The 21,914-nt window shown below is 46.6% G+C and overlaps 2 protein-coding genes across 11 annotated transcripts in view; one reads left to right on the top strand and one right to left on the bottom strand.

The window, feature by feature from the left end:
- The window catches only part of RBM10 (RNA binding motif protein 10), a 30,195-nt gene extending 12,121 nt beyond the window's left edge, over positions 1 to 18,074 (bottom strand). For 3 of the 10 annotated variants that reach the window (XM_029240392.1, XM_029240395.1, XM_029240393.1), the window contains exons 1-4: positions 17,630 to 18,074; positions 15,639 to 15,780; positions 2,862 to 3,084; positions 1,156 to 1,386 (exon numbers count right to left, since the gene is read on the bottom strand). In XM_029240392.1, the coding sequence (XP_029096225.1) occupies positions 1,156 to 1,386; positions 2,862 to 3,084; positions 15,639 to 15,780; positions 17,630 to 17,945 (912 nt within the window). In that variant the 5' untranslated portion in view covers positions 17,946 to 18,074. The remainder of the gene's footprint in view (positions 1 to 1,155; positions 1,387 to 2,861; positions 3,085 to 15,638; positions 15,781 to 17,629) is intronic. The other 7 variants (XM_029240401.1, XM_029240402.1, XM_029240396.1 and 4 more) reach the window with 5 other exon arrangements.
- Positions 18,075 to 18,407: 333 nt separating this feature from the next.
- Positions 18,408 to 20,924, top strand: NDUFB11 (NADH:ubiquinone oxidoreductase subunit B11). The gene is made up of 3 exons (XM_029240759.1): positions 18,408 to 18,918; positions 20,412 to 20,542; positions 20,697 to 20,924. Exons 1-3 carry the CDS (start codon positions 18,712 to 18,714, stop codon positions 20,821 to 20,823), a joined length of 465 nt encoding a protein of 154 aa, XP_029096592.1. The 5' UTR covers positions 18,408 to 18,711; the 3' UTR covers positions 20,824 to 20,924.
- The last annotated feature ends 990 nt before the right edge of the window (positions 20,925 to 21,914 follow it).

The raw sequence follows: 21,914 nt of genomic DNA, 5'->3' as shown, positions 1-21,914 counted from the left end.
CCTCTGGGCCTGTTTCCTCATCAGGTTCAACAACAGAAGGGAAATTAAACATACACATACAAGGATGAAAAAGAAAGACACAGAGGAGCAGATCAGAACTGCTAACACTCAGGGAGAGCTCAGGAAACAGCTAGAATGTGGGCTCTGGGGTTCAGCTGTCCAGGTTCAGACCCCAACTCTGCTGTGCCACTCACCGGCTGTGGGACCTGAGGCAAACTGCTTCACTGCTGGGGGCCTGGCTTCCTCATCCGTAGAATGAAAATACAAAAGTACCTTCCCTACAGGGTGGCTGTGCAGATTAAATCAGACCTGACATGTGGCCCACCCTGTGATAAATCCTCCACAGATGTCAGCACTCAGTTACCGTCTGACCCTGAACAGTGCAGGTGAGCCAGACCTGAAAGCTCTCAAGCACACAGGTGGGGTTTTCTCTGCGACAACATAGGCAGCCAGCAGGTTTCAGAGAAGAGATGAGCAGAGAATTCACGGGCAGTGGGGAGGAGGCGGAGAACTGGGGAGGCTAGTGAGAAGGCTGTTCTAGTGGCCCACTTGGGGTTTTCCTGCTCTCTAGGAGAGGTCTGCACGAGAAGGGAGGAGGATCGGAGGGAACGTCACACAGGAAAACAGGGTGGGAAGGCTGCAGCAGCAATGAAGTCAAAGGAGAACCCAAGGCTCTGTGGTCGTGCCAGTGAGGAGATCTGATGCTGCTGGCAAAAGAGGGTGGAGGGCGGGGAATGAGAATAAAACCTCAGAAAATCCCACGGGGAACCACCCCACCCCCCAGGCCGCAGGGTCTCCACAACATCTCTGTCACCAGAAATATCTGGCACTGGGACTGGTGAGCATCTGGCCTTTGATGGACATTTGCAGAATGGATGGATGGCCAGTGGAACGTGCAGAAGGAATGCTCTGTTCCCTCCCCCACCCACCACCACAGCCCCTGGGCCAAGTCAGCCTATCCAACGCTCCTCCCTTCCAGACTAGGAGACAACAAGGCCTGTCCGGGGGACGGATCAGTGCTGGCGGACAGAAGCTAGTGGGGATAAGGCATGAAAAGTGCTGAGGTTGGGGGTAAGGGAGAAGCTGAGGGCCCTGGAGGAGACCCAGCCTGGCCTCCTGCTCTGCCACCTGCCCAGGGACACGGGGGGCACGTACGTCATCCTCAGTGGCTGCCTGTGGCAGCATCCTCAGCATGACGATGTTACTGGCCTTCTCCTCCTCCTCCTCCTCCTCCTCCTCCTCCTCCTCCTCCCCTTGCTCGGTCCGATAGTCCTGGTCCCGATAGTCGCCGTCTCGGGGGAAGCCTGGTGGGCCGGTGGGGCTGTGCCTGTGCCGCCGCCGCCGCCTACGCTGAGTCTCGGAGCCCGGGGAGGCCTCGTAGGAATCCTGGCCAACAGAATGAGACGAGAGACACCAGACGGGCAGTCAGTCTGGGGTGGGCCTAGGAGCTGGCCGCTGGCTCTCCGAGGCAGGCAGGCTCTGAAAGCCAGGGGTGGGCGGGCTCCGGCTAAAGGCTTGGGGCAGGCAATGTGGGCAGGCCCTGGACTGCAACCCTTCTGGGGTTGGAGATTCTCCCCAGGATGCTTTTGGGGGCTGCTTTGGTGGGGAGTGGGGAGAGGCCGGTGGCAGTATTGGTGTGGGAGAGGAACTCCCACAGACAGGTGACCAGACACCATTTAAAACCTCCTTGGGAAGAGACCATTTGGGGTTGGCACACTAAACCCTGCTCTGTTTCTCCCCCCTCCTCCCTCGCCAGCTCAGCTAGCATGTGCACAATTTTTCCCTGTGCCATGGAAGGCCACACCTCGCTTAAGATTCCCAGCCTGGGCCCTGCCACCAAGTCGTGGGTTTAGGAATAGCTTAAGACCTCAGCCAGAGCCAGCCAGCAGGGCCTGGCAAAGGTGCGAGGGCTACAGCGCTGCCTTCTGGTCCCTGATCCTCTGCCTGGCCAGTCCTCCATCACCACCAGGCTCTCTCCTAACAGGGTGTGGTCACTGGATTCCTGGGCGTTGCCCAAACCATCCTTTCAGGACTAAGCAAGCCAGGCCTGGGTCCACACCCTACTGCCCTCACGGAGGCCAGATAACTTAGCACTCCACTCTTCCTGGTCCACCCAGGGCCCAGCCAGTGCCCTGGAGACATCCAGGCACAGCTCACAGCTGCCATCAAGGAAGCTTGGTTGCCCACCACAGGGGTCTTTCCATTGGACCCCCCAGAGGGTGGCCGGCAGCCCACACTCTGCTTCCCACTGGAAAGGAGAGCTGTCTGCTTGTGTGGACCAGGGCCCTGACGCCCCCTCAACTTGGGGTTCCCATAAGGCAAGGCTGCTGCTTCCCGTCAGATGGGGGCTCCCTGATGGTGAACATCATGCCTCCCCACTCAGGCCAGGGCTAACTATACAACATGGAAATGGCTAGCTTCTGAGCTCAAAGGAGAGGCCTGAGGGGACTTCCCCTTCTGTCTAGAGGCTCTGCCACCACTGGGAATGCCCACGGTCAGCCCCCCAGAGCTGCTTTGCTTGGTGATATCCAAGTGATATCCAAGTGCCCTCCCAACCCTAGATGCCGGGTCCCCAAATTGGCTGGGAGCAGGCAGTATAGGGCTTGCAGTGAACCCCGAACAACAGGGAAGAAGGGAGACAGGTGGTGGCCAGGGGCCCTCAGAAGTATAGAGCCAAGCACGTGGAAGTTAGGGAGACCCAACTTGGGAGAGGAGCCCTCAGAGAGGGGAGTGGGGACAGACCCTCCAGGTGAGGCAAAGCCACCGAGCACAGTCTGAAGGCATGGGAGCTGAGAGCTACCTGCACACGGTGCTACAGCCAGACAGAGGCCCCGCAGGAGCTGGCCCTCCCCTGCCCTCACCTCTGCACTCTGCTCTTCGGACGAGTCATCATAGTCGTGCTTGCCCTCCTGGCTGCCATACTCGCGGGGATATGAGCGGTAGTCCATGTCCCGGTAGTCGTGATCCCGGCTGCGGTTCTCCCCACCATCATCCTGTGAACGATCGGCGGCTCCGTAACGGCCAGTCCTGTCTCCACGACCCCCTCTGGGGAAAGGATGGGGAGGGAAGAGAGGGCAGTCCTTTCTGAAAGGTGCAAGAGGTGAGAGTGACCCCACCCACCCCCTCCCCCTAGACCCTCAGCCCCACCCCCTGACAGGGATCCCTACATGCTGACCCCGTGGGGCCAACTGGCTCCCACCTCTCCCTCAAATTCAACCCACTTCTCTCCTTCCCTTCCCCACCTCTCCATTCCCTCACTGGGCCCTTAGATGTGGAACCCCGACTGGTCTCCTCACCTCCGCCCAGGCCTCCCCTAGTTTACTCTCTATACCCCAAATGTGAGTGAGGGTTTCACAAGGCAAAGTCAATCAAGCCCAACCATATTGCTCCTTACAAAACACCAAAATGCTCACCAAGGTCCTACAAGGTCTGCAGGGTCCTGCGGGATGAGGTCCCTGCTGACCTCTTTCCTTCCACCTCATCGTGCACTGCGCTACCCTGCCCCCCTGTTCCACGGTCACCTTGCTAGCACTGGCAGCTGTCTGTTTGCACGTATGTATATATGTATGTATTTATTTTGTGCGGGCTTTTCTCTGGCTGCGGCGAGCGGAGGCTACTCTTTGTTGCAGTACGCAGGCTTCTCATTGTATGTATGTATGTATATATTTATTTCGCGTGGGCTTTTCTCTGGCTGCAGCAAGCGGAGGCTACTCTTCGTTGCGGTACATGGGCTTCTCATTGTATGTATGTATGTATTTATTTCGCGTGGGCTTTTCTCTGGTTGCAGCGAGCGGAGGCTACTCTTCATTGCGGTACGCGGGCTTCTCATTGTATGTATGTATTTATTTATTTCTCATGGGCTTTTCTCTGGTTGCGGCAAGCGAAGGCTACTCTTCGTTGTGGTACACGGGCTTCTCATTGTATGTATGTATTTATTTATTTTGCGTGGGCTTTTCTCTGGTTGCGGCGAGCAGAGGCTACTCTTCGTTGTGGTACGCGGGCTTCTCATCGTATGTATGTATTTATTCATTTTGCGTGGGCTTTTCTCTGGTTGCGGCGAGCGGAGGCTACTCTTCGTTGTGGTACGCGGGCTTCTCATTGTATGTAGTTATGTATTTATTTATTTTGCGTGGGCTTTTCTCTGCTTGCGGCGAGCGGAGGCTACTCTTTCTTGAGGTACGCAGGCTTCTTATTGTGTGTATGTTATGTATTTATTTCGCGTGAGCTTTTCTCTGGTTGCGGCGAGCGGAGGCTACTCTTCGTTGCGGTACGTGGGCTTCTCGTTGTATGTATGTATGTATGTATTTATTTCGCGTGGGCTTTTCTCTGGTTGCGGCGAGCAGGGGCTACTCTTTGTTGTGGTGCGTGGGCTTCTCATTGCAGTGGCTTCTCTTGTTGCGGAGCACGGGCTCTAGGCATGCGGGCTTCAGCAATATGGGCTCGGTAGTCGTGGCTCGTGGGCTCTAGAGCGCAGGCTCAGTATTTGTGGCACATGGGCTTAGTTGCTCCGCGGCATGTGGGATCTTCCTGGACCAGGGCTCAAGCCCGTGTCCCCTGCATTGGCAGGCGGATTCTTAACCACTGCACCACCAGCGAAGCCCCTGGCAGCTGTTTTGTTAAAATTTCTCCTACTGCAATAACTGTAAAATAATTATCTCAACATTGATTTAATGTGCGTTTCTTTGATGATTTAAAAAATTACTAGACTGGCTTCCCTGGTGGCGCAGTGGTTGAGAGTCCGCCTGCTGATGCAGGGGATGCGAGTTCGTGCCCCGGTCTGGGAAGATCCTGCATGCCGCGGGGTGGCTAGGCCCATGAGCCATGGCCGCTGAGCCTGCGCGTCCAGAGCCTGTGCTCCGCAACGGGAGAGGCCACAACAGTGATAGGCCCGCGTACCGCAAAAAAAAAAAAAAAAAATTACTAGACTGAGTTTTGGGAGATGAGGGAACCACCTGTTCGGTTCACTGCCCTATTCCCCAAAGCTTAGCTTAGTGCCTAATACTCAGCAGGTGCCCAATAATTATTCTTTGATAAAATAATGACTCTAAAGAGCACTCAGGAACCACTGGACCACCAGGAAACTCCCTCTAAAAGTATTCTAAAAGCAACCAATACATATCTACTTAAAACAAGACAAAAATGGACATCACCATAGACTACTACTAGCAGGATCCCAATCCTGGTCAGAAATGATACTAGAATATCCATTATCCACACCATTATTAACATTATTCTAAGATACTCGCTATTAAACAATTAAACAAAGGAAAAAAAAGATTAAAAGCTGGAAAGGAAAAGGTAAAATTACCATTACTTGTAGATGATATGAGGATGTATCTGCCTAAGCCTAAGAGAATCAACTGAGAAATGATTATAAATAATAAGATAAATCAGTAAAGATGCTGGGTTCAAAATTAATACACAGAAATAAATATTGTGCTTGTATTCAGAGAGCCACTGTTTAGAAATAGGAAGATCCCAAGGATCACTGCATCAAAAAGGTTAAATACCTAGACATGTGCAAGATCTTATGACTATACTTCACACATATAAGCCAGGATACATTTGAAATGGGTCAAAGATTTAAATGGAAGAAATGAAACCATAGAGGAAAAGAAGAATAAAACACGAGATAGTTTTTTGATAATCTTGAAATGGGGAAAACTATGACCCAAATCCAGAAGCCACAGAAGAAAAGACTATTAAATCTGACTACATAAAAATAAAACATTTCTGCTTGGAAAAAACAAAAACCATCACAAGCCAAGTCAAGACAAACAATAAACAGGGAAAAGATAAGGGATAAAGAAAAAGGCAACTGAATTCACAGAAAATAATACAGTTGACCTTTGAACAATGCGGGGGTTATGGGCACCGACCCTCTGCTCAGTTGAAAATCCGAGTATAACTTATAGTCAGGCCTCTGTATCTGTGGTTCCTCCACATGCTCAGATTCAACCAACCATGGATCCTGTAGCATTGTAGTATTTACTATTGAAAAGAATCTGTGTATCAGTGGGCCTATGCAGTTCAAACCTGTGTTTTTCAAGGGTCAACTGTACAGATGGTTTATATTTGAAAAGATGCTCTATCTCACTCATAATGAAAGATGAAAATTAAAACTATACTGGGTAGGTCATTTTTATAACACTTAAAATTTATTTTTGTATATTTTTCCTAAATCATTTTTACTGTGATAAAATATATATAACAAGAACTTTACCATTTTTTAAAATAAATTTTTTAATTTATTTACTATTTTTGGCTGTGTTGGGTCTTCGTTGCTGCACGTGGGCTTTCTCTAGTTGTGGTGAGTGGGAGCTACTCTTCATTGCGGTGCACGGGCTTCTCTTGTAGCGGAGCGCAGGCTCTAGAGTGTGTGGGCTTCAGTAGATGTGGCACGTGGGCTCTAGAGCGCAGGCTCAGTAGTTGTGGTGCACAGGCTTAGTTGCTCTGCGGCATGTGGGATCTTCCCAGACCAGAGCTCGAACCCGTGTCCCCTGCATTGGCAGGCGGATTCTTAACCACTGCACCACCAGGGAGGCCCAAGGACTTTACCATTTTAAAGTGTACAACTCAGTGGCACAAAGTACACTCAAAATGTTGTACAGTCATCACCACTATCTATTTCTAGAACCTTTTCATCACCCCAAACAGAAACTCTGTACTCTAATTAAACAATAATTCCACACACCACCTGGCACCCTCTACTCTACTTTCTGTCTCTTATGAGTTTGCCTATTCTAGGTACCTCATATAAGTGGACTCATATAACATTTGTCCCTTTGTGTCTGGCTTATCTCACTTAGCAGAATGTTTTCAAGGTTCAGGTTGTAGAATGCATCAGAATTTCATTTCTTTTTATGGCCATATATGTATGTATGGTATATGCTACATCTCTTGATGGACACCTGGGTTGTTTCCACCTACTGGTTGTTTTGGATATTGTGAATAATGCTGCTATGAACACTGGTGTACAAGTATCTGTTTGAGTCCCTGCTTTCAGTTCTTTTGGGTACACACCCAGGAGTGGAATTGCTGAATCCTATGGTAACTGATTTTTTGAGGAACTGCCAAACAGTGTTCCATAGCAGCTGTACCATTATACATTCCTACCAGCAATGCACAAAGCTTCCAATTTCTCCACATCCTCATTAACACTTGTTATTTTGCATTTTTCATGTGCTTATTGGCCAATTATACATCTTCTTTGGAGAAATGTCTATTCAAGTCTTTTGCCCATTTTTGAATTAGGTTTTTCTGTTGCTCTTGTAGGATTTCTTTATATATCCTGGGTGTTAATCCCTTATCAGATATATGATTTGCAAACACATTCTCCCATTCTGTGGGATGCCTTTTCATTCTTTTGAATAGCATTCTTTGATGTATAAAAGTTTCTAATTTGATAAAGTCAAACTTATTTTTAAGAAATGATAATTTTGGGCTTCCCTGGTGGCGCAGTGGTTGAGAGTCCACCTGCCGATGCAGGGGACACGGGTTCGTGCCCCGGTCCGGGAAGATCCCACATGCCGCGGAGCGGCTGGGCCCGTGAGCCACGGCCGCTGAGCCTGCGCATCTGGAGCCTGTGCTCCGCAAGGGGAGAGGCCACAACAGTGAGAGGCCCGTGTACCACAAAAAAAAAAAAAAGAAATGATAATTTTAGATTTACAGAAAAGTTCAAAGATAATACAATTCTCATATACTTTTCACCCAGTTTCTCCTAATATGAAGAGAACCATGGTACATTTGCCAGAACTAAAAAGTTAACTAAACTGTAGACTTCATTAGCATTTCACCAGTTTTTCCACTACTATCCCCTTTCTGTTCCAGGATCTAATCCAAGATACCACATTGCATTTAGTCATCATGCCCCCTTAGTCTCCTCTGGCCTGTGAAAGTTTCTCAGTCTTGCCTTGTTTCTTTATGACCTTGACACAATTTTGAAGCATACTGGTCAGTTATGGTTTTTTGAAGAATACAATAGAGGTGCCCTTCTGATCACATCAGATCTCAGGGGCATGCTATCAATGTGACTTACCACTGGTGACACTGAACTTGATCATCTGGTTATGGTGGGGTCTGCCTGGTTTCTCCGCTGTAAAGTTTCTTTTTCTCTTACACTCTATTCTTTAGAAGCAAGTCACTAAGATCAGCCCACACTCAAGAGGAGGAAAATTAAGCTCTACTTCTTAGAGTGGGGAGTATCTACATATATTATTTGGAATTCTTCTGTAAGGAAGATCTGTGATCGAATGTTTTTAACTCAACAAATCTGCAGAAGTCCAAATGTTTGACAACAAACTGTTGGCAAGGCTGTATGGGAAATAGGCACTCTCATATTGGTAGTACGAGTGAAAATGGAACGATCCTCATGGAGGAGAATTTGTCAATAGCTGGCAAAACTAAAAATCTATATACTCTCTGACCCCCAATTCTCCTTCTGGGAATTTAATGTACTGATACACTTACACATATACAGAAACAGTATTCTCAATGTAACACTGTTTATAACAGCAAAGGACAAGAAACAACTTAGAGAAGAGTCAGGAAAATTCTGTTTAAAAAAAGACTAATGATGGAGAGAGGAACCCCACCAAATATTAAAACATATTATAAAGGTGGAGCAATTGAAACACAAATGGACAGATCGGTAAAATCAGAGTTCATAGTACACAAACACACATATGGAAATTTAGAATCAGGCAATGGTTGCAATTCAAATGAACAAGGAGAAAATGGATTAGTCAATAAATACTAATTGTGATAACTGTCTAGCTCAGGAATTGGTAAACCACAGCCAGGGGGCCAAATTCAGTCACCTAAATAAAGTTTTCTTGAACACAGCTATACCCGTTCATTTACATATTGTCTGTGGTTGCTTTCCGCAGACTGGTTGTGACAGACTGTATGGTCTTCGATGCCAAAAAATATTTACTATCACGTCCTTTACAGAAAAAGTTTGTTGACCTTTAAGAAAATAAAGTTGTTTATCTACCTCATTTCTTACACCAAGTAAATTCTAGATGGATCAAAAATTTAAGTCCCTGAAGAGACACCTTAAAAATATTAGAAAGAAAATGTAAGAAAAAACTGATTACCTCAAGAATGGGGAAGACCTTTATAAGTAAGGCAAAACCCAGAAGTCATAAAATTTAAAAAAAAGATAAATCTGGCTTCATAAAAAATTTTAAATATCTAGAGTATAAAAAAATACCATAAACAAATAAACATGTGATAAAACAAATATGATAAAATGTTAATGGTAGAATCCAGTGGACGGATATAGAGGTGTTCACTGTAAAATTCTTTCAACTTTGCTGTATGCTTGAAATTTCATAATAAAATACTGGAAAACCCCCAAAAAGCTAAAAGGTAATTAACAAATGGGAAAAATAAAATGTTTCCAGACATTTCAGTTGGTTTGCAATTTTTCAAAATTGTTCATTCATTTATTCATTCAACAAATAGTAATGTAACATTTGCTATGTGTCAGGTGCTATTCTAGGTGCTGAGGATACTGCTGTGAACAAAATGAAGTCTCTGTCCTTGTGAGCTTGGCTTAGAACCCAAATTGTTTCCTTAATGATAAATGCCTAGACAAGAAGTGGCTGGTGTGAGAGATATGAGTATTTTTAAGCTTTTGATATGAACAATGTTTTTCATTGTTGCTTAATGTAGGTATTCCTCGATATTTGTACTCTAGTTATCAGAATCTAAGAACTGAACAGATTTGGGGACTTCCCTGGTGGTGCAGTGGTTAAGAATCTGCCTGTCAATGCAGGGGACACGGGTTCGAGCCCTGGTCCAGGAAGATCCCACATGCCGCAGAGCAACTAAGCCTATGCGCCACAACTACTAAGCCCGTGTGCCACAACTACTGAAGCCCGCGCACCTAGAGCCGGTGCTCCTCAACAAGAGAAGCCACTGCAATGAGAATCCCGCACACCGCAACGAAGAGTAGCCCCCACTCGCCACAACTAGAGAAAGCCCCCGCACAGCAACAAAGACCCAACACAGCCAAAAAAAAAAAAAAAAAAGAACAAAAAACAAAATAAAAACCAAAAAAACTGAATAGAGTTGAATAAATGTTCAGATGAAATCCTTAACTGACACCCAGCATCTAAACCAAATAAATTTGGATACTGAACTCTTGCTATCTAAACTCAGGAAGGGAAAAGATTTGGATAGTAAGGGATACTTTTCATTGGCCACAAAGCACTTTGACTAAATACCTTCCAAAGGTAGTCCCCATTCATAATACATTTCTAGGAAGCTGGACTGAATCATAATATAAGAGGATCTCCACAAAATGAGTATATTTCTGGAAAACATAAAATGCCATAATTGGCAGAAGTAGACAAAATGATAATCAAAAACCCAGGCCCCTTTAAAGGTGAGTTTTACCAAACTTTCAAGGGACAGATAAGTCTTATATGAGTTCCTCCAATAAACAGAGAAATAGCAAAAGATGCCCAATTCATGTCATGAGGCCACCTTGATTCAATGCCAGATAAATACCAGAAAAGGAATTATAGGACCCCATCACTGATGGACACAGATGCAAATATCCTAAATAAAACAATTATCTAATTAAATGTAACAGTGTTTTAAAAGTATACACAACATTATTTAAATAATTTTTCTTCCAAAAATTCATTAGTAAACATTAGAAAAACACAAATTGAGAAACATCTACAAAACAACCGACATGTACCCTTTAAACATCAAGTTCATAAAAGACAAAGACTGAATAACTATTCCAGATTAAAGGAGACTAAAAAACAAAGTAGCTCAATGTGATGTGTGATCTTGGATTGGATACTGGATTAGGGAAAAACAGCTATAAAAGACATTTTTGGAAGAACTGATGACATCTGAATATAGACTTTAAGACAGAAGTATTGTATCAATGTTAAATTTCTTGATATTGATAAGCATCCTGTGATTATGAAAGAGAAAGCGGGACGAACATGCTGTAGTACTTACCGGTCATGTCTGCCACTAACTCAAATGAGTCAGAAAAAAATGTTATGTATAGAAAGTGGAGGAGGGGTAGAGGGAAGGGAGAAGGAAGAGGGGAAGGGAGAGGGGAGGGGAGAAAAGGGAGAGGGGAGAAAAAAGAGGGGGAAGGAGGAAGGAGTAGGCAAAGCGAATGTGGCAAAATGTTTACAATTAGCGGTTCTGGGTAGAGGATTAAGGGAGTTCGTTGTACTTGCAATTTTTTTTTTGTAAATCTGAGGTTTTTTCAAAATGAGAAGTTATAAACATACACATACATACCATGATCAAAGAGGGTATATCTCAATAATATCAAGGATGCAACTGAATGCAATTTATGAAGTTGATGGACAAAAGGAGGGAAAAAAGCATGTAATTATGAAGTTCAATACTCATTTCTGTTCAGTCTTAGCAAACTAAAACTAGAGAATTTTCTTGATTTATTGAAGACTATATTCTAAAAGCCTACAGTACACATCACACTTGATGGCTAAGCAAAAGGGGCTGCCTATCAGGCCTGGACTGACTGTCTGTCTGCAGATGTCCTTTATGGGAAAGAAAATAAACTATATTGTTTAAGCCATTATTCTTTGGATTTTCAGTTACAACCTACCAAAATGAATCTATACTTGTGACTCTTAACTAAAATGAATCTTAATCAGCATCACAGATACTATTTAACATGGTATCAAAAGTCCTGGTCAGTGCTATAAGTGAGGAAAAAGAAATAAGAAAAGCCAGGATTGGTTTGTATACAACATGGCTAACTACTTAGAAAGACCATCAAAGTCAACAATGAATGAGTAGAAATAACAATGGAACACAGCAGAGATAAGATAACTTAAAAAAACCAACAGCTTTCCTCTACCCCAGTAAATACCAGCTTGGAAAATAAAAAGACAAGATGCGAATAAAAACTACTGAAGCATCTAGGAATTACTTTAACAAACAACACACGACCAGATTAAACTTAAAAGCTTTTGCACAGCAAAGAAAACTATCAACAAAACAAAACTACCGACTGAATGGAAGAAAATATTTGCAAATGATATGACCAATAAGGGGTTAATATCCAAAATATATAAACAGCTCATACAACTCAATACCAAACAAACAAACAGAAACAAACAAACCCAACTTAAAAATGGACAGAAGGGGCTTCCCTGGTGGCGCAGTGGTTGAGAGTCCACCTGCCGATGCAGGGGACATGGGTTCGTGCCCCGCAACGGGAGAGGCCACAACAGTGAGAGGCCCGCGTACCGCAAAAAAAAAAGAAAAAAAGAAGACAGAATTGAATTATTGCAACAATGTTTCTTTCTCCAGCATAAGATTCCCTCTTGAATTCCACTTTTGCCTGTTGTCAGCAACATTCCGTTAAAAAGATATCAAGAGAGCTACCGCTTTTTGCAATTCAGACATAGCCTGTGCTCCGCAACGTGAGAGGCTACAACAGTGAGAGGCCCGCGTACCGCAAAAAAAAAAAAAAAAAAAAAAAAAAAAAGGGACAGAAGACCTGATAGACATTTTTCCAAAGAAGACATACAGATGGCCAAGAGGCACCTGAAAAGATGTTCAACATCGTTAATCATCAGAGAAATGCAAATTAAAACCACAATGAGGTATCACCTCACACCTGTCAGAATGGCTATCATCAAAAAGAACACTGACAACAAATGTTGGTGAGGATGTGGAGAAAAGGGGACCCTCGTACACTGTTGGTAGGAATGTAAACTGGTGCAGCGACTGTGGAAAACAGTATGAAGGCATCTCAAAAAACTAAAAACAGTCCACTCCTGGGTCTATATCTGAAAAAAATGCAAACACTAATTCAAAAAGATACATGTACCCCAATGTTCACAGCAGCATTACTTACAACTGCCAAGATATGGAAGCAACTTAAGTGTGCATCAACAGATAAATGGCTAAAGAACATGTGGTACATATATACAATGGAATACTACTCAGCCATAAAGAAGAATGAAATTTTGCCATTTGCAGCATGGATGGACTTAGAGGGTATTAATGCTAAATGAAGTAAGTCAGAGAAAGATAAATTCTGTATATCACTTATATGTGGAATCTAAAACTTAAAACAAACTAATGACTATAACAAAACAGAAACAAATTCACAGATTAGAGAACTAGTGGTTACCAGTGGGGAAAAGGAAGAGGGGGGGGACAAGATAGGGGTAGGGCATTAAGAGGTACAAACTACTATGTATAAAATAAATAAGCTATAAGGATATATTGTACAACGTAGGGAATAGAGCCAGTATTTTATAATAACTATGAATGGAATATATAATCAATCTTTAAAGACTGTATCACTATACTGCACACCTGAAACTTACATAATATTATACATCAACTATACATCAATTTAAAAAAAAGGAATACCAAAGACCTGTATTTTGGTTTATTCAGATTTTTATGTCCTTTAAACGAATTTTATAGATCTTTGTGACCTGTTTCAGAGGATGAGATGACTACTTACAAAGCTGACAATTCTCCCCAAATTAATATATAAATTCAGTGCAATCTCAATCAAAATTCTTGAACTTTTTGAAGGACTTGGTAAGTTTTTTATATAAAGCTCCAAAATGACTAAATCAACTTTGAAAAATAAGAGCAAAGTAGGACCTATTAAGATATTCTATAAGGCCACAGTAAGAAAAACAGTAGGGTTCTACACCAGAATAACAAATAGACCAATGAAACAAATCGGATCACTCAAGACAGATCCATGTACATGAGGAAACTTAAAATGAGATGAGGTACTGCAAATCAATAAAGAAAGAATGGAATATCTGGGGGGCTGTACTGGGAAAACTGCCCACTATATGGAGGAAAATAAAACCAGAACTTACATTATAACATATTCAAAAGTGGCCTCTAGATGGATTTAAAGATGTGAATGCAAAAGGTAAAACTATAGAGTGAGAACAATCTTTGTGATCCAGAGATAGGAATAGAGAAGATTCTGAAAGGAAAGGTTATAGGACAAAAAGTGATGAATTTCAGCACACCAAAATTAAAAACAGGTATCCATCCTTGAGGGAATCATTAAGTAAAAGGCAGTAGGCACACCCCATGGTGTCTTTGGGACCAACTAGAAGCAAAGCACTAACATACACATGGCAATACAGACAGATCTTAAGAATGCAGGGCTGAGTAACACAAAGTCCAGGAAACAGAATGAAGACTGTAATACTCTGCCATTTGTGTAAATTGAAAACAAACACACTCGAAACAACACTACATATTTTAGAAGGATACGTTTCAAACACGACAGAGCAGCTGCCTACAGCTATGGGTATTGGAAATAAAAAAGGAAAAAATAAATATGGCAAGAGAAGGTCTTGTACCAACCTATGACAGAAATGTACCTTGAACTGGAAAAGTATGATTAACTCAAACCTCTGCACTTGAGGTCCTTTAAAAGCCAAAAGAAAGCTAGTGGCTTTATTTGGTAATAAAGTCTGAGGCAAGTATCTTACCTACTCAAACTCAGAAACTGCCACAGAGCTCTTCCAGTGAATACCATCCAAAATCGAATGCCTTTCAAAAGACATTCTCAAATAAAGTCAAGGCTGAATAACACTAGAGAATGACCACACCTCAAGTTTGGGCTCATCACTTTTCAGAAAACAAAATATTATAATTCTATATTTTTGAAAAGGTGGTGGTAGCAGAAACCCTTTGTAAGACATTAAAAAAATTATTTCCTCCCTGACTTTTCATAAATCTACTGACTCTTAATAGAGGCTCTCTGGGACAATTAGGTCTACTTTCCTATACAATCTTTAAATGTCAGGAATAAATCACCTTCGTTAGAATCAAGCAAGGTGATCCACCAGTATGGTAAGGGTATGGCCCAGGATCTCTGTATTTCACCAAGTGTCCCAACTGTTTCTTGTTCGTACCAGAGTTTAAAAATAACTGTATAAGAGTGTCCCATTCCAAGATAAGTATCACAGCAACTTCAGCCCACCCTGTCCCTGAATCCTAAATCTTAAAAATGCAGTGCTGAGTAATACTATCTGACCTGGCTTGCCCCATACATTTTCTGGGCAAATTCCCGACTCTGAAGGCACCACTCCTCTTCATCCCTCAAACCCAAAGCTACAGCCCACACCTCTCTCCTGAGAATCCACAGCACTTACAACCCACCCACTGCCCATCTGTCATGCACCTCTGCCTCTCCTCCTGCAGTGGCTGTCCACACCTTGGTGAATGGCACCATATACCTATCTGGGTCATCCAAACTGGAAACCTAGGCATCAGTCTCCATTCCTCCCTTTCTCTGGATCCCTTCCCACTCTGCAACCAAACATGGCACCTATCAAGCTGTTTTGTAATGATCTGTAAACTGTGTGGTCTCCCTTGTGAGACCCTAAGTAAGGAGAAGGCTACAATCTTATTTGTCTCAATTCACCAATGCACTCCCAGAGCCTAGCACAGGTCCTGGCTCACAAGTGCCAAGGTAAATGTCTGCTGAAAAGAAACCAATTATATGCTGTGCTGTTTTTTTTGTTGTTGTTTTTTTCTGCACAAAGGCCCCCTCCTAGCACTTTCCTGGATCAACTCTCACACAGGGACAAGCCTAGATTTCTTGGCAAAGGTGGGAGCAGGTAACTCACCGTCTTTCATACTCCATGTCCTGATAGGGCCTGCGGGGGCTGCTGGGGCCCCTCCTCAGCCGCTGGCTCCGTTTCACTTCCCAGCCACCCCCACTGCTGCCACCATGATCTGCCAGCCTGGGTGATGCCTCCTGCAGGGACTCTGGAGAGAGCAGAAGGAAGAAAGGGGTCACGGCAGTTGGGGCAGAGAGGGCCTCCTTGAGAAACGCTTATTGCGAAGGCTTTCTGCTGTCCCTGAGCCCAGCGACGCTGTTTCCCAACTCCTAGCGCTCCTGTGGACCAGGGCAGGAAGGCAGTCCCTATTTGGCCTGCTGCTTCGTTTCCCTACAAACGTGAGGCTAGAGCCGGCCGCCCTAGAAACAGCATGGCCTTCAGCAGACAGCATCTTGCAGAGACCCGGTGGTGCCACCAATTCTGTGATCAGGGCTTTGCCACCTGAGACTGGTAGACAAGTCAAGCCCGGAGCTACCTGCCCAGGGGGCTCTAAGTGCTGGATGACTTGTCTGAGATCAGGCACATTAGGCATGGAGGCGAGACTTCACAACGGGAGTCCCAGGCACCCACCAGGCTTCTTCCATGAGCCCTCAGGTGCCATTTCATCCTCCCAAGAAGATGCTGGCTGCCCACTATGAGACAGCAGGAGACCACGAAAGGCTCAGGGGGTGAAGGGTAACTTGGCAATGAGACAGCTGCCGCCTCCCTAGGCTCCCGGCTAACACAGTTTTGGCCCTCACAGGGCAACTGGCTCAGCCCTGAGCCCTGTCTCTTATGCACAGCCAGGTCCCCCAAGGCGGCTCCCTCCCCAGGGCTCTGGGCCCAAGTTATTCAGAGGTAATAAGGAACCCTTTTGGAGCCTGTTCTGAACCACTGTTACTCTGCTGGGATGGAAGGGCAGTCCCTTCCCGCAACCCTCAGGGCTGCGGTGAGAACGAAGGAAGGCCTGAAAGCCATGTGACCGGGCCAGGGGTCACCACGAAGTATCCCAGAATCTTCAGGCCCCACCCTCTAAACAAGAATCAGGCAAAGTCAGGCGTTAACAGCACCTGCCCAACACTAGGTTGCCACCACACCTTTCCTCCTTGTATACACTCACACCAATTTTCTCTTCCTCTTCAAGCCACAGGGAACCAGAGTTACCTGCTCCCAGATGGGTAAGAGAATCACAACCAGGGGCCCCAGTGGATGAGAGCCAGAGACAAAACCCTCAGTAGATCTGGCAAAGGGGCCGGAGTCATACACTGGTATCCAAAACAGACAGGGACCAAAGTCACAGACTCGAGCCCCAAATAACTACGGGCCAAAATCACAGACAGGAATTCACAATCAACACGGGCCATAATCACACACTGAGGCCCCCTTTCACAGGATGAGCGTCAGAATAACAGATACGAAGCCCCCCCCCCCAAAAAAGACGGGGAAGTAAGTCTTACACACGTTCCTTGCACTCCCCGTCCCCACCCAGTAAGTGGATTAGGGCCAATCGTAAGAAGACTTTCTTTGGATAAGGACCCCTCCCCATGGATAAGGACCAGGGTTACAGACACACACTCCGAGGATAGAGACCCGAGTCATACCGACGTTCTCCCTCCTCCCCCACCCAAGAATAAGGACCAGAGCCACAAAACACTTCCCCATGGGTAGGTAAGTACCAAAGTCACACACGATTGCAGAGAGCACACTTCTATGAATAAAAAGCAAAGTCGCAGACATCCGCCTCCCACGGATAAAGTTCGGCGTCGCAGACACAGTGAGCCACAGTAGCCCACTCCCATTCGTCCCTCCCTTCCCCCAACCCGCGTGCACCCATCCAGTGTCCCAATCGCGCACGCGCCTCTGCTCTCTAAAGGAGAAAAACAAAAAACAAAAAGACACCCCCTCCCCGGCTCAGACCGTGCAAGCATCGATCGGTTCTTCGCGAAGCCCAGACCCGCCGCCCGCAGTCCGCCCTCCCGCCTCCTCTACGCACCCCCTCCCCCACCCCGGCCCCTTACCTCCGCCCCCACGACCAGCGTCGACGCTCACCTTCTCGGCCCGGGCTGTCAAGGGAGGGCTCTCGGACATCACCTCGGCCCGCCGCCACCTCCTCCAACTCTCGCAGCTCAGCCGGAGCCGGTCCGCGCAGCTACCAAGTCCGAGGCTAGGGGCGGAAGGGCGGAGGAGGGGGGGAAGGGCGGAGATGGGAGGGAGGGGAGAAGCGCGAGGCGCGCTACCCTCCCCTGGAAACCCACTGCCGCCTACTCCCAGCCGGCCGCGATCACCAGCACAAAATGGCGACGACAAGAAGGGAGCCGGCGCTTCAACCACCATCCACCTACTAAGGGAGCGCGCTCTGGCCTGCCCAGTCTATTGGTCGCCGTCCGCCGTCGGCCAGCCCCGGCTTGCTCTGATTGGCAAGTGTACGCCATTTCCCCGCTCCCCATGCAAACTCCCACAAGTCGAGAAAAGGAGCAGCAATTGGCCAATCCGGCGAGGCGCTTTTAAGAAAGGTTGGCTTCCGGGCTTCCCTGATGGTGCAGTGGTTGGGAGTCCGCCTGCCGATGCAGGGGACGCGGGTTCGTGCCCCGGTCCGGGAAGATACTACATGCCGCCGAGCGGCTGGGCCCGTGAGTCATGGCCGCTGAGCCTGCGCATCCGGAGCCTGTGCTCCGCAACGGGAGAGGCCACAACAGTGAGAGGGCCGCGTAACGCAAAAAAAAAAAAAAAAAAAAAAGTTGGCTTCCTTCTAAGATGAAAGAGCAACGGAAGCTCCGCCCTTCTCGCCAGAGGGCAAGGGAGCTCTCCGTGCAATTGGTTGGAAACGGAATTCACACGAGTGTTACCGCTTTATTTTCAAGGAAATTCCACAGCCTTTCGGTCAGAAATTCCATAGCCTGATTGAGAGGATAAGAAGATGGTTGCTTCCGTGAGGCCGTGACAGAGGGAGGGAAAGGGGACGCTTCGCCCTTTTGAAAACAAAATCTCGACTCGGGACCTATTGCGGTAGGGGCGGAGCGACAATTCTCGCGCTCGGACCAGCTGCAGCTGCGCAGTCACATTTCCGTCCCCGCCCCCGATAAACTGCAGAACGTCTGTCATGGTGGCCGGGATGTTAGGTTTGTGCGGCCGCCGCCTTTTGGCGGTGGCGGCGAGGCGAGGGCTCCCGGCTGCCCGTGTTCGCTGGGAATCCAGCTCCTCCAGGGCTGTGATCGCCCCGTCCGCTGTGGCGGGAAAGCGGCCGCCGGAACCGACTTTACGCTGGCAGGAGGACCCAGATCCCGAGGACGAAAACCTCTACGAGAAGGTGAGAGGGAGGGGATACGGGACGCCGGAAGGGTCAATCGGGGACCGGCGGATGGGCGCCGTAGAGGACGTTCTTAGTCGGCTGAAGATTGCGCAGCTGGCGAAATCCTCGAAGATTTGGGAATTTTGCCTAGCTTGTTTTCCTCCTTTGTCCCCGATCACCTTCGGGTTCAGGGCCAGAGGCGAGATTGGCCTTATTTTGCAGACAGATACCAACCCTGAAGTGGACAGTGCTCAAAACACGTTTGAAGCAATATAACAACAGTAATACTAAACACTGATATAGTGCTTGCTCAGGTGTTTGAAACACTTTACATATATTAACTCAATCCTCATAACAACCTTATTTTGAGGTAGGTAGTATTAGTGTACCCATTCTACAGATGAGGAGGCTGAAGCATAAAGATGTTAAGTGACTTGTCCAAGCTCACATAACTGAATGTGTGGTGGAGCCAGGTCTGCTGTGCTATACCGATATCAGAGACAGAAATCAGAACGCCCGAGTTGGAATACAGGCAGTGACCTTGGGCAAGTAGCTAAACCCCTTGGTGCCTCAATTTCTATGTAAGATGGGGAAAGTGTTAGGACACCTTCTAAAAAAATAAAATACTACAGTACACCTGCCTCGTGTAATTCAATGAATCAAAATGCTCAAAACAGCAGGTGGCACTTAGTAAGTACTCACCATTAGAAGGTGTTAATTATTCTTGCCACTTTCCACTTCACTGGGATATTGTGCAGTTTGTGCTTGTGAAAAGGCCTGGCATATAATAGGTACTTCATTAATACTAATCTCTGGTTGAGGGGCTGTGATATATAGGATGCTTATTCATTTATTCATTCATTCTGTAACTATGTATTGAGGGCCTGCTGTAATGCCAGGTTAAGTTCAGGGTGCTAGGGATTCAGCAGTATGGAAATCAGATAAAGCCCCTGCTTTCACAGAGCTTACGTAGTAGTGGAGAATACGGAAAATAAACATGTAAAATGTTAGCAAACAGTAATAAAGAGTATGTAATCAATAATATAAGATGATGTGATCAGAGGATTTGGAGGATATGCTACTTTGGTAAACTAGTAAATGCTAGAAAGTTAAGCAAGGTAAGAGGATGGAGAGTGACTTGGGGGTAGGGAGTTAATAGGTTGAGCCATTTTTGACCTGTAAAAATGGCAATTTTCTATAGTTCAACTTAATAGATAAGGTGACTAGGGAGTGCCTCCTAAGGGGAGTGATGGTGAAGCCAAAACCTTGAATGAGGAGACAGATCCAGCCATGACTAGATCTGGGGGAAAGGCTTTCCAGGCAGAGGGAACAGCAGGTGCAAAGGCCCTGTGGTGGGAAGGAGCTTGACAAGTCCTAAGAACAGAGAGGAATTTAGGGAGGGAGGGGAGATTGCTCCAAGGTGAAATTGGAGACCAGGTTATGCAGCGCCAGCATAAGGCTTTATGGAGCAGCGGGAAGCCCTCATTGACCTCTTCTTCTCTTTGCCATAGAACCCAGACTCCCACGGTTATGACAGGGACCCTGCTGTGGACCTCTGGAACATGCGGGTCGTCTTCTTCTTTGGCTTCTCCATCATCTTGGTCCTTGGCAGCACCTTTGTGGCTTATCTGCCTGACTACAGGTGCATGGGGTGTCAAAGAGAGTGGGACGGGTCGGGGCAGAAGCAGGGGTGGAGATTGAAGGAGACTGCCAGAAATCCTGTCCTTGGGGAGCTAAGATGGGGATTGGTGTCCATTGAAGCTCCCTCACGTCTACCCTCACGCTGCTGCCTCCAGGATGCAGGAGTGGGCCCGCCGGGAAGCTGAGAGGCTTGTAAAATACCGAGAGGCCAATGGCCTCCCCATCATGGACTCCAACTGCTTCGACCCCAGCAAGATCCAGCTGCCAGAGGATGAGGACTGACCGGTTACTGAAAGGGGCTTAAGAAGCACCACCTTCTCCACCCCTTGTCTGCCATTCCGCCCTCTCTTCAGAGCACCTAATTAAAGGGACTGAAACTGTGACTGGCTGGTGTTGCTTTTGTTGTAAGGGGGATGTGGGAGTGGGATGTCAGGCTTTAAAAGCCTTTTCTGGGTATTCTGGTTATCTGTTGCCATGTGACAAACACCCTAAAACTCAGTGGCTTAAAACGGCAATTTACTATTACCTTTCATGGTCCTGTGGTTGACCAGGCTCAACTAGATGTTCCTTCTTGGGGTCTTGGGTGGCTTGGGCTGGAATCATCTGGAGGCTCAACGGGGCTGGACATCCAAGATGACTTCTGTATTCCCATGTTTGGTACTTGAGTCTTCTATGTGGCCTCTCTCTCCAGCAGAGTAGCCTGGGCTTTTTATGTGGTGGCTCAGGCCTTCTCTGGATCAAGGTGTAGCATATGAGAAGAAATTGATGGCAGCTGTATTTAGAAAAAAGCTACCACACTGGGACCGCCTATGCTGGAAGAAGGGCCAGGGTGACCAGGGATTGAGGGTGGTGGGTCAGAGCAGGGCTTTTATATTGCTGAGGGTGAGTGTTTGTCTCGCTCCCTGCCTTCTTCTCTGTTTCTCTCATCTCTGGGGTTTCTGCCTCTGTCTTGTGTCTTGGTGAGTGTGGATGCCTCTCTCTTCCCCTCTGCCCCAATCTGGATGGTCTCTAACTCAAGATGCACATCTCTGTGTGTGTGCATGTGTGTCTGTTTCTCTCCCTGCCCCCTTATCTCTCTCTCTGTCTTTCTGTGTCTCTCTTTCGAGCAGGAAGTCTCTCTCCACTGCCCACCCCATCCCCCATTCTTTTTCTCTGGGAATAGGCCACGTCCTTGCGTCAGGGGCTCATTCTCAGGCTCTCTCTGTCTCCGTCTCTCTGGATCTGGCAGATGGAGTTGGACACTTGCTCTGGCTCTTTGTTTCTTTCCAGGGAGTCTCTCCTAGATCCCCATTAAGTCTGGGCATCTGGGCTCCCCTTCGTGCCCCTGGCATCTCTGCCCTCTCCCCTGTGGCCCCCTTCCACAGCTCACACTA

This window comes from Monodon monoceros, unplaced genomic scaffold (assembly GCF_005190385.1).
Source record: "Monodon monoceros isolate NGI ecotype Baffin Bay Population unplaced genomic scaffold, NGI_Narwhal_1 Super_Scaffold_22, whole genome shotgun sequence".
Lineage (NCBI taxonomy): Eukaryota > Metazoa > Chordata > Mammalia > Artiodactyla > Monodontidae > Monodon > Monodon monoceros.
This window is presented reverse-complemented; position numbering and strand designations above follow the sequence as displayed.

Bases quoted from the DNA above. Each gene is read 5' to 3' on its own strand.
- NDUFB11 (XM_029240759.1), top strand. From the start codon at position 18,712: ATGGTGGCCGGGATGTTAGGTTTGTGCGGCCGCCGCCTTTTGGCGGTG. The intron at 18,919-20,411 runs GTGAGAGGGAGG...TCTTTGCCATAG, and splicing joins ACGAAAACCTCTACGAGAAG to AACCCAGACTCCCACGGTTA. The intron at 20,543-20,696 runs GTGCATGGGGTG...TGCTGCCTCCAG, and splicing joins GCTTATCTGCCTGACTACAG to GATGCAGGAGTGGGCCCGCC.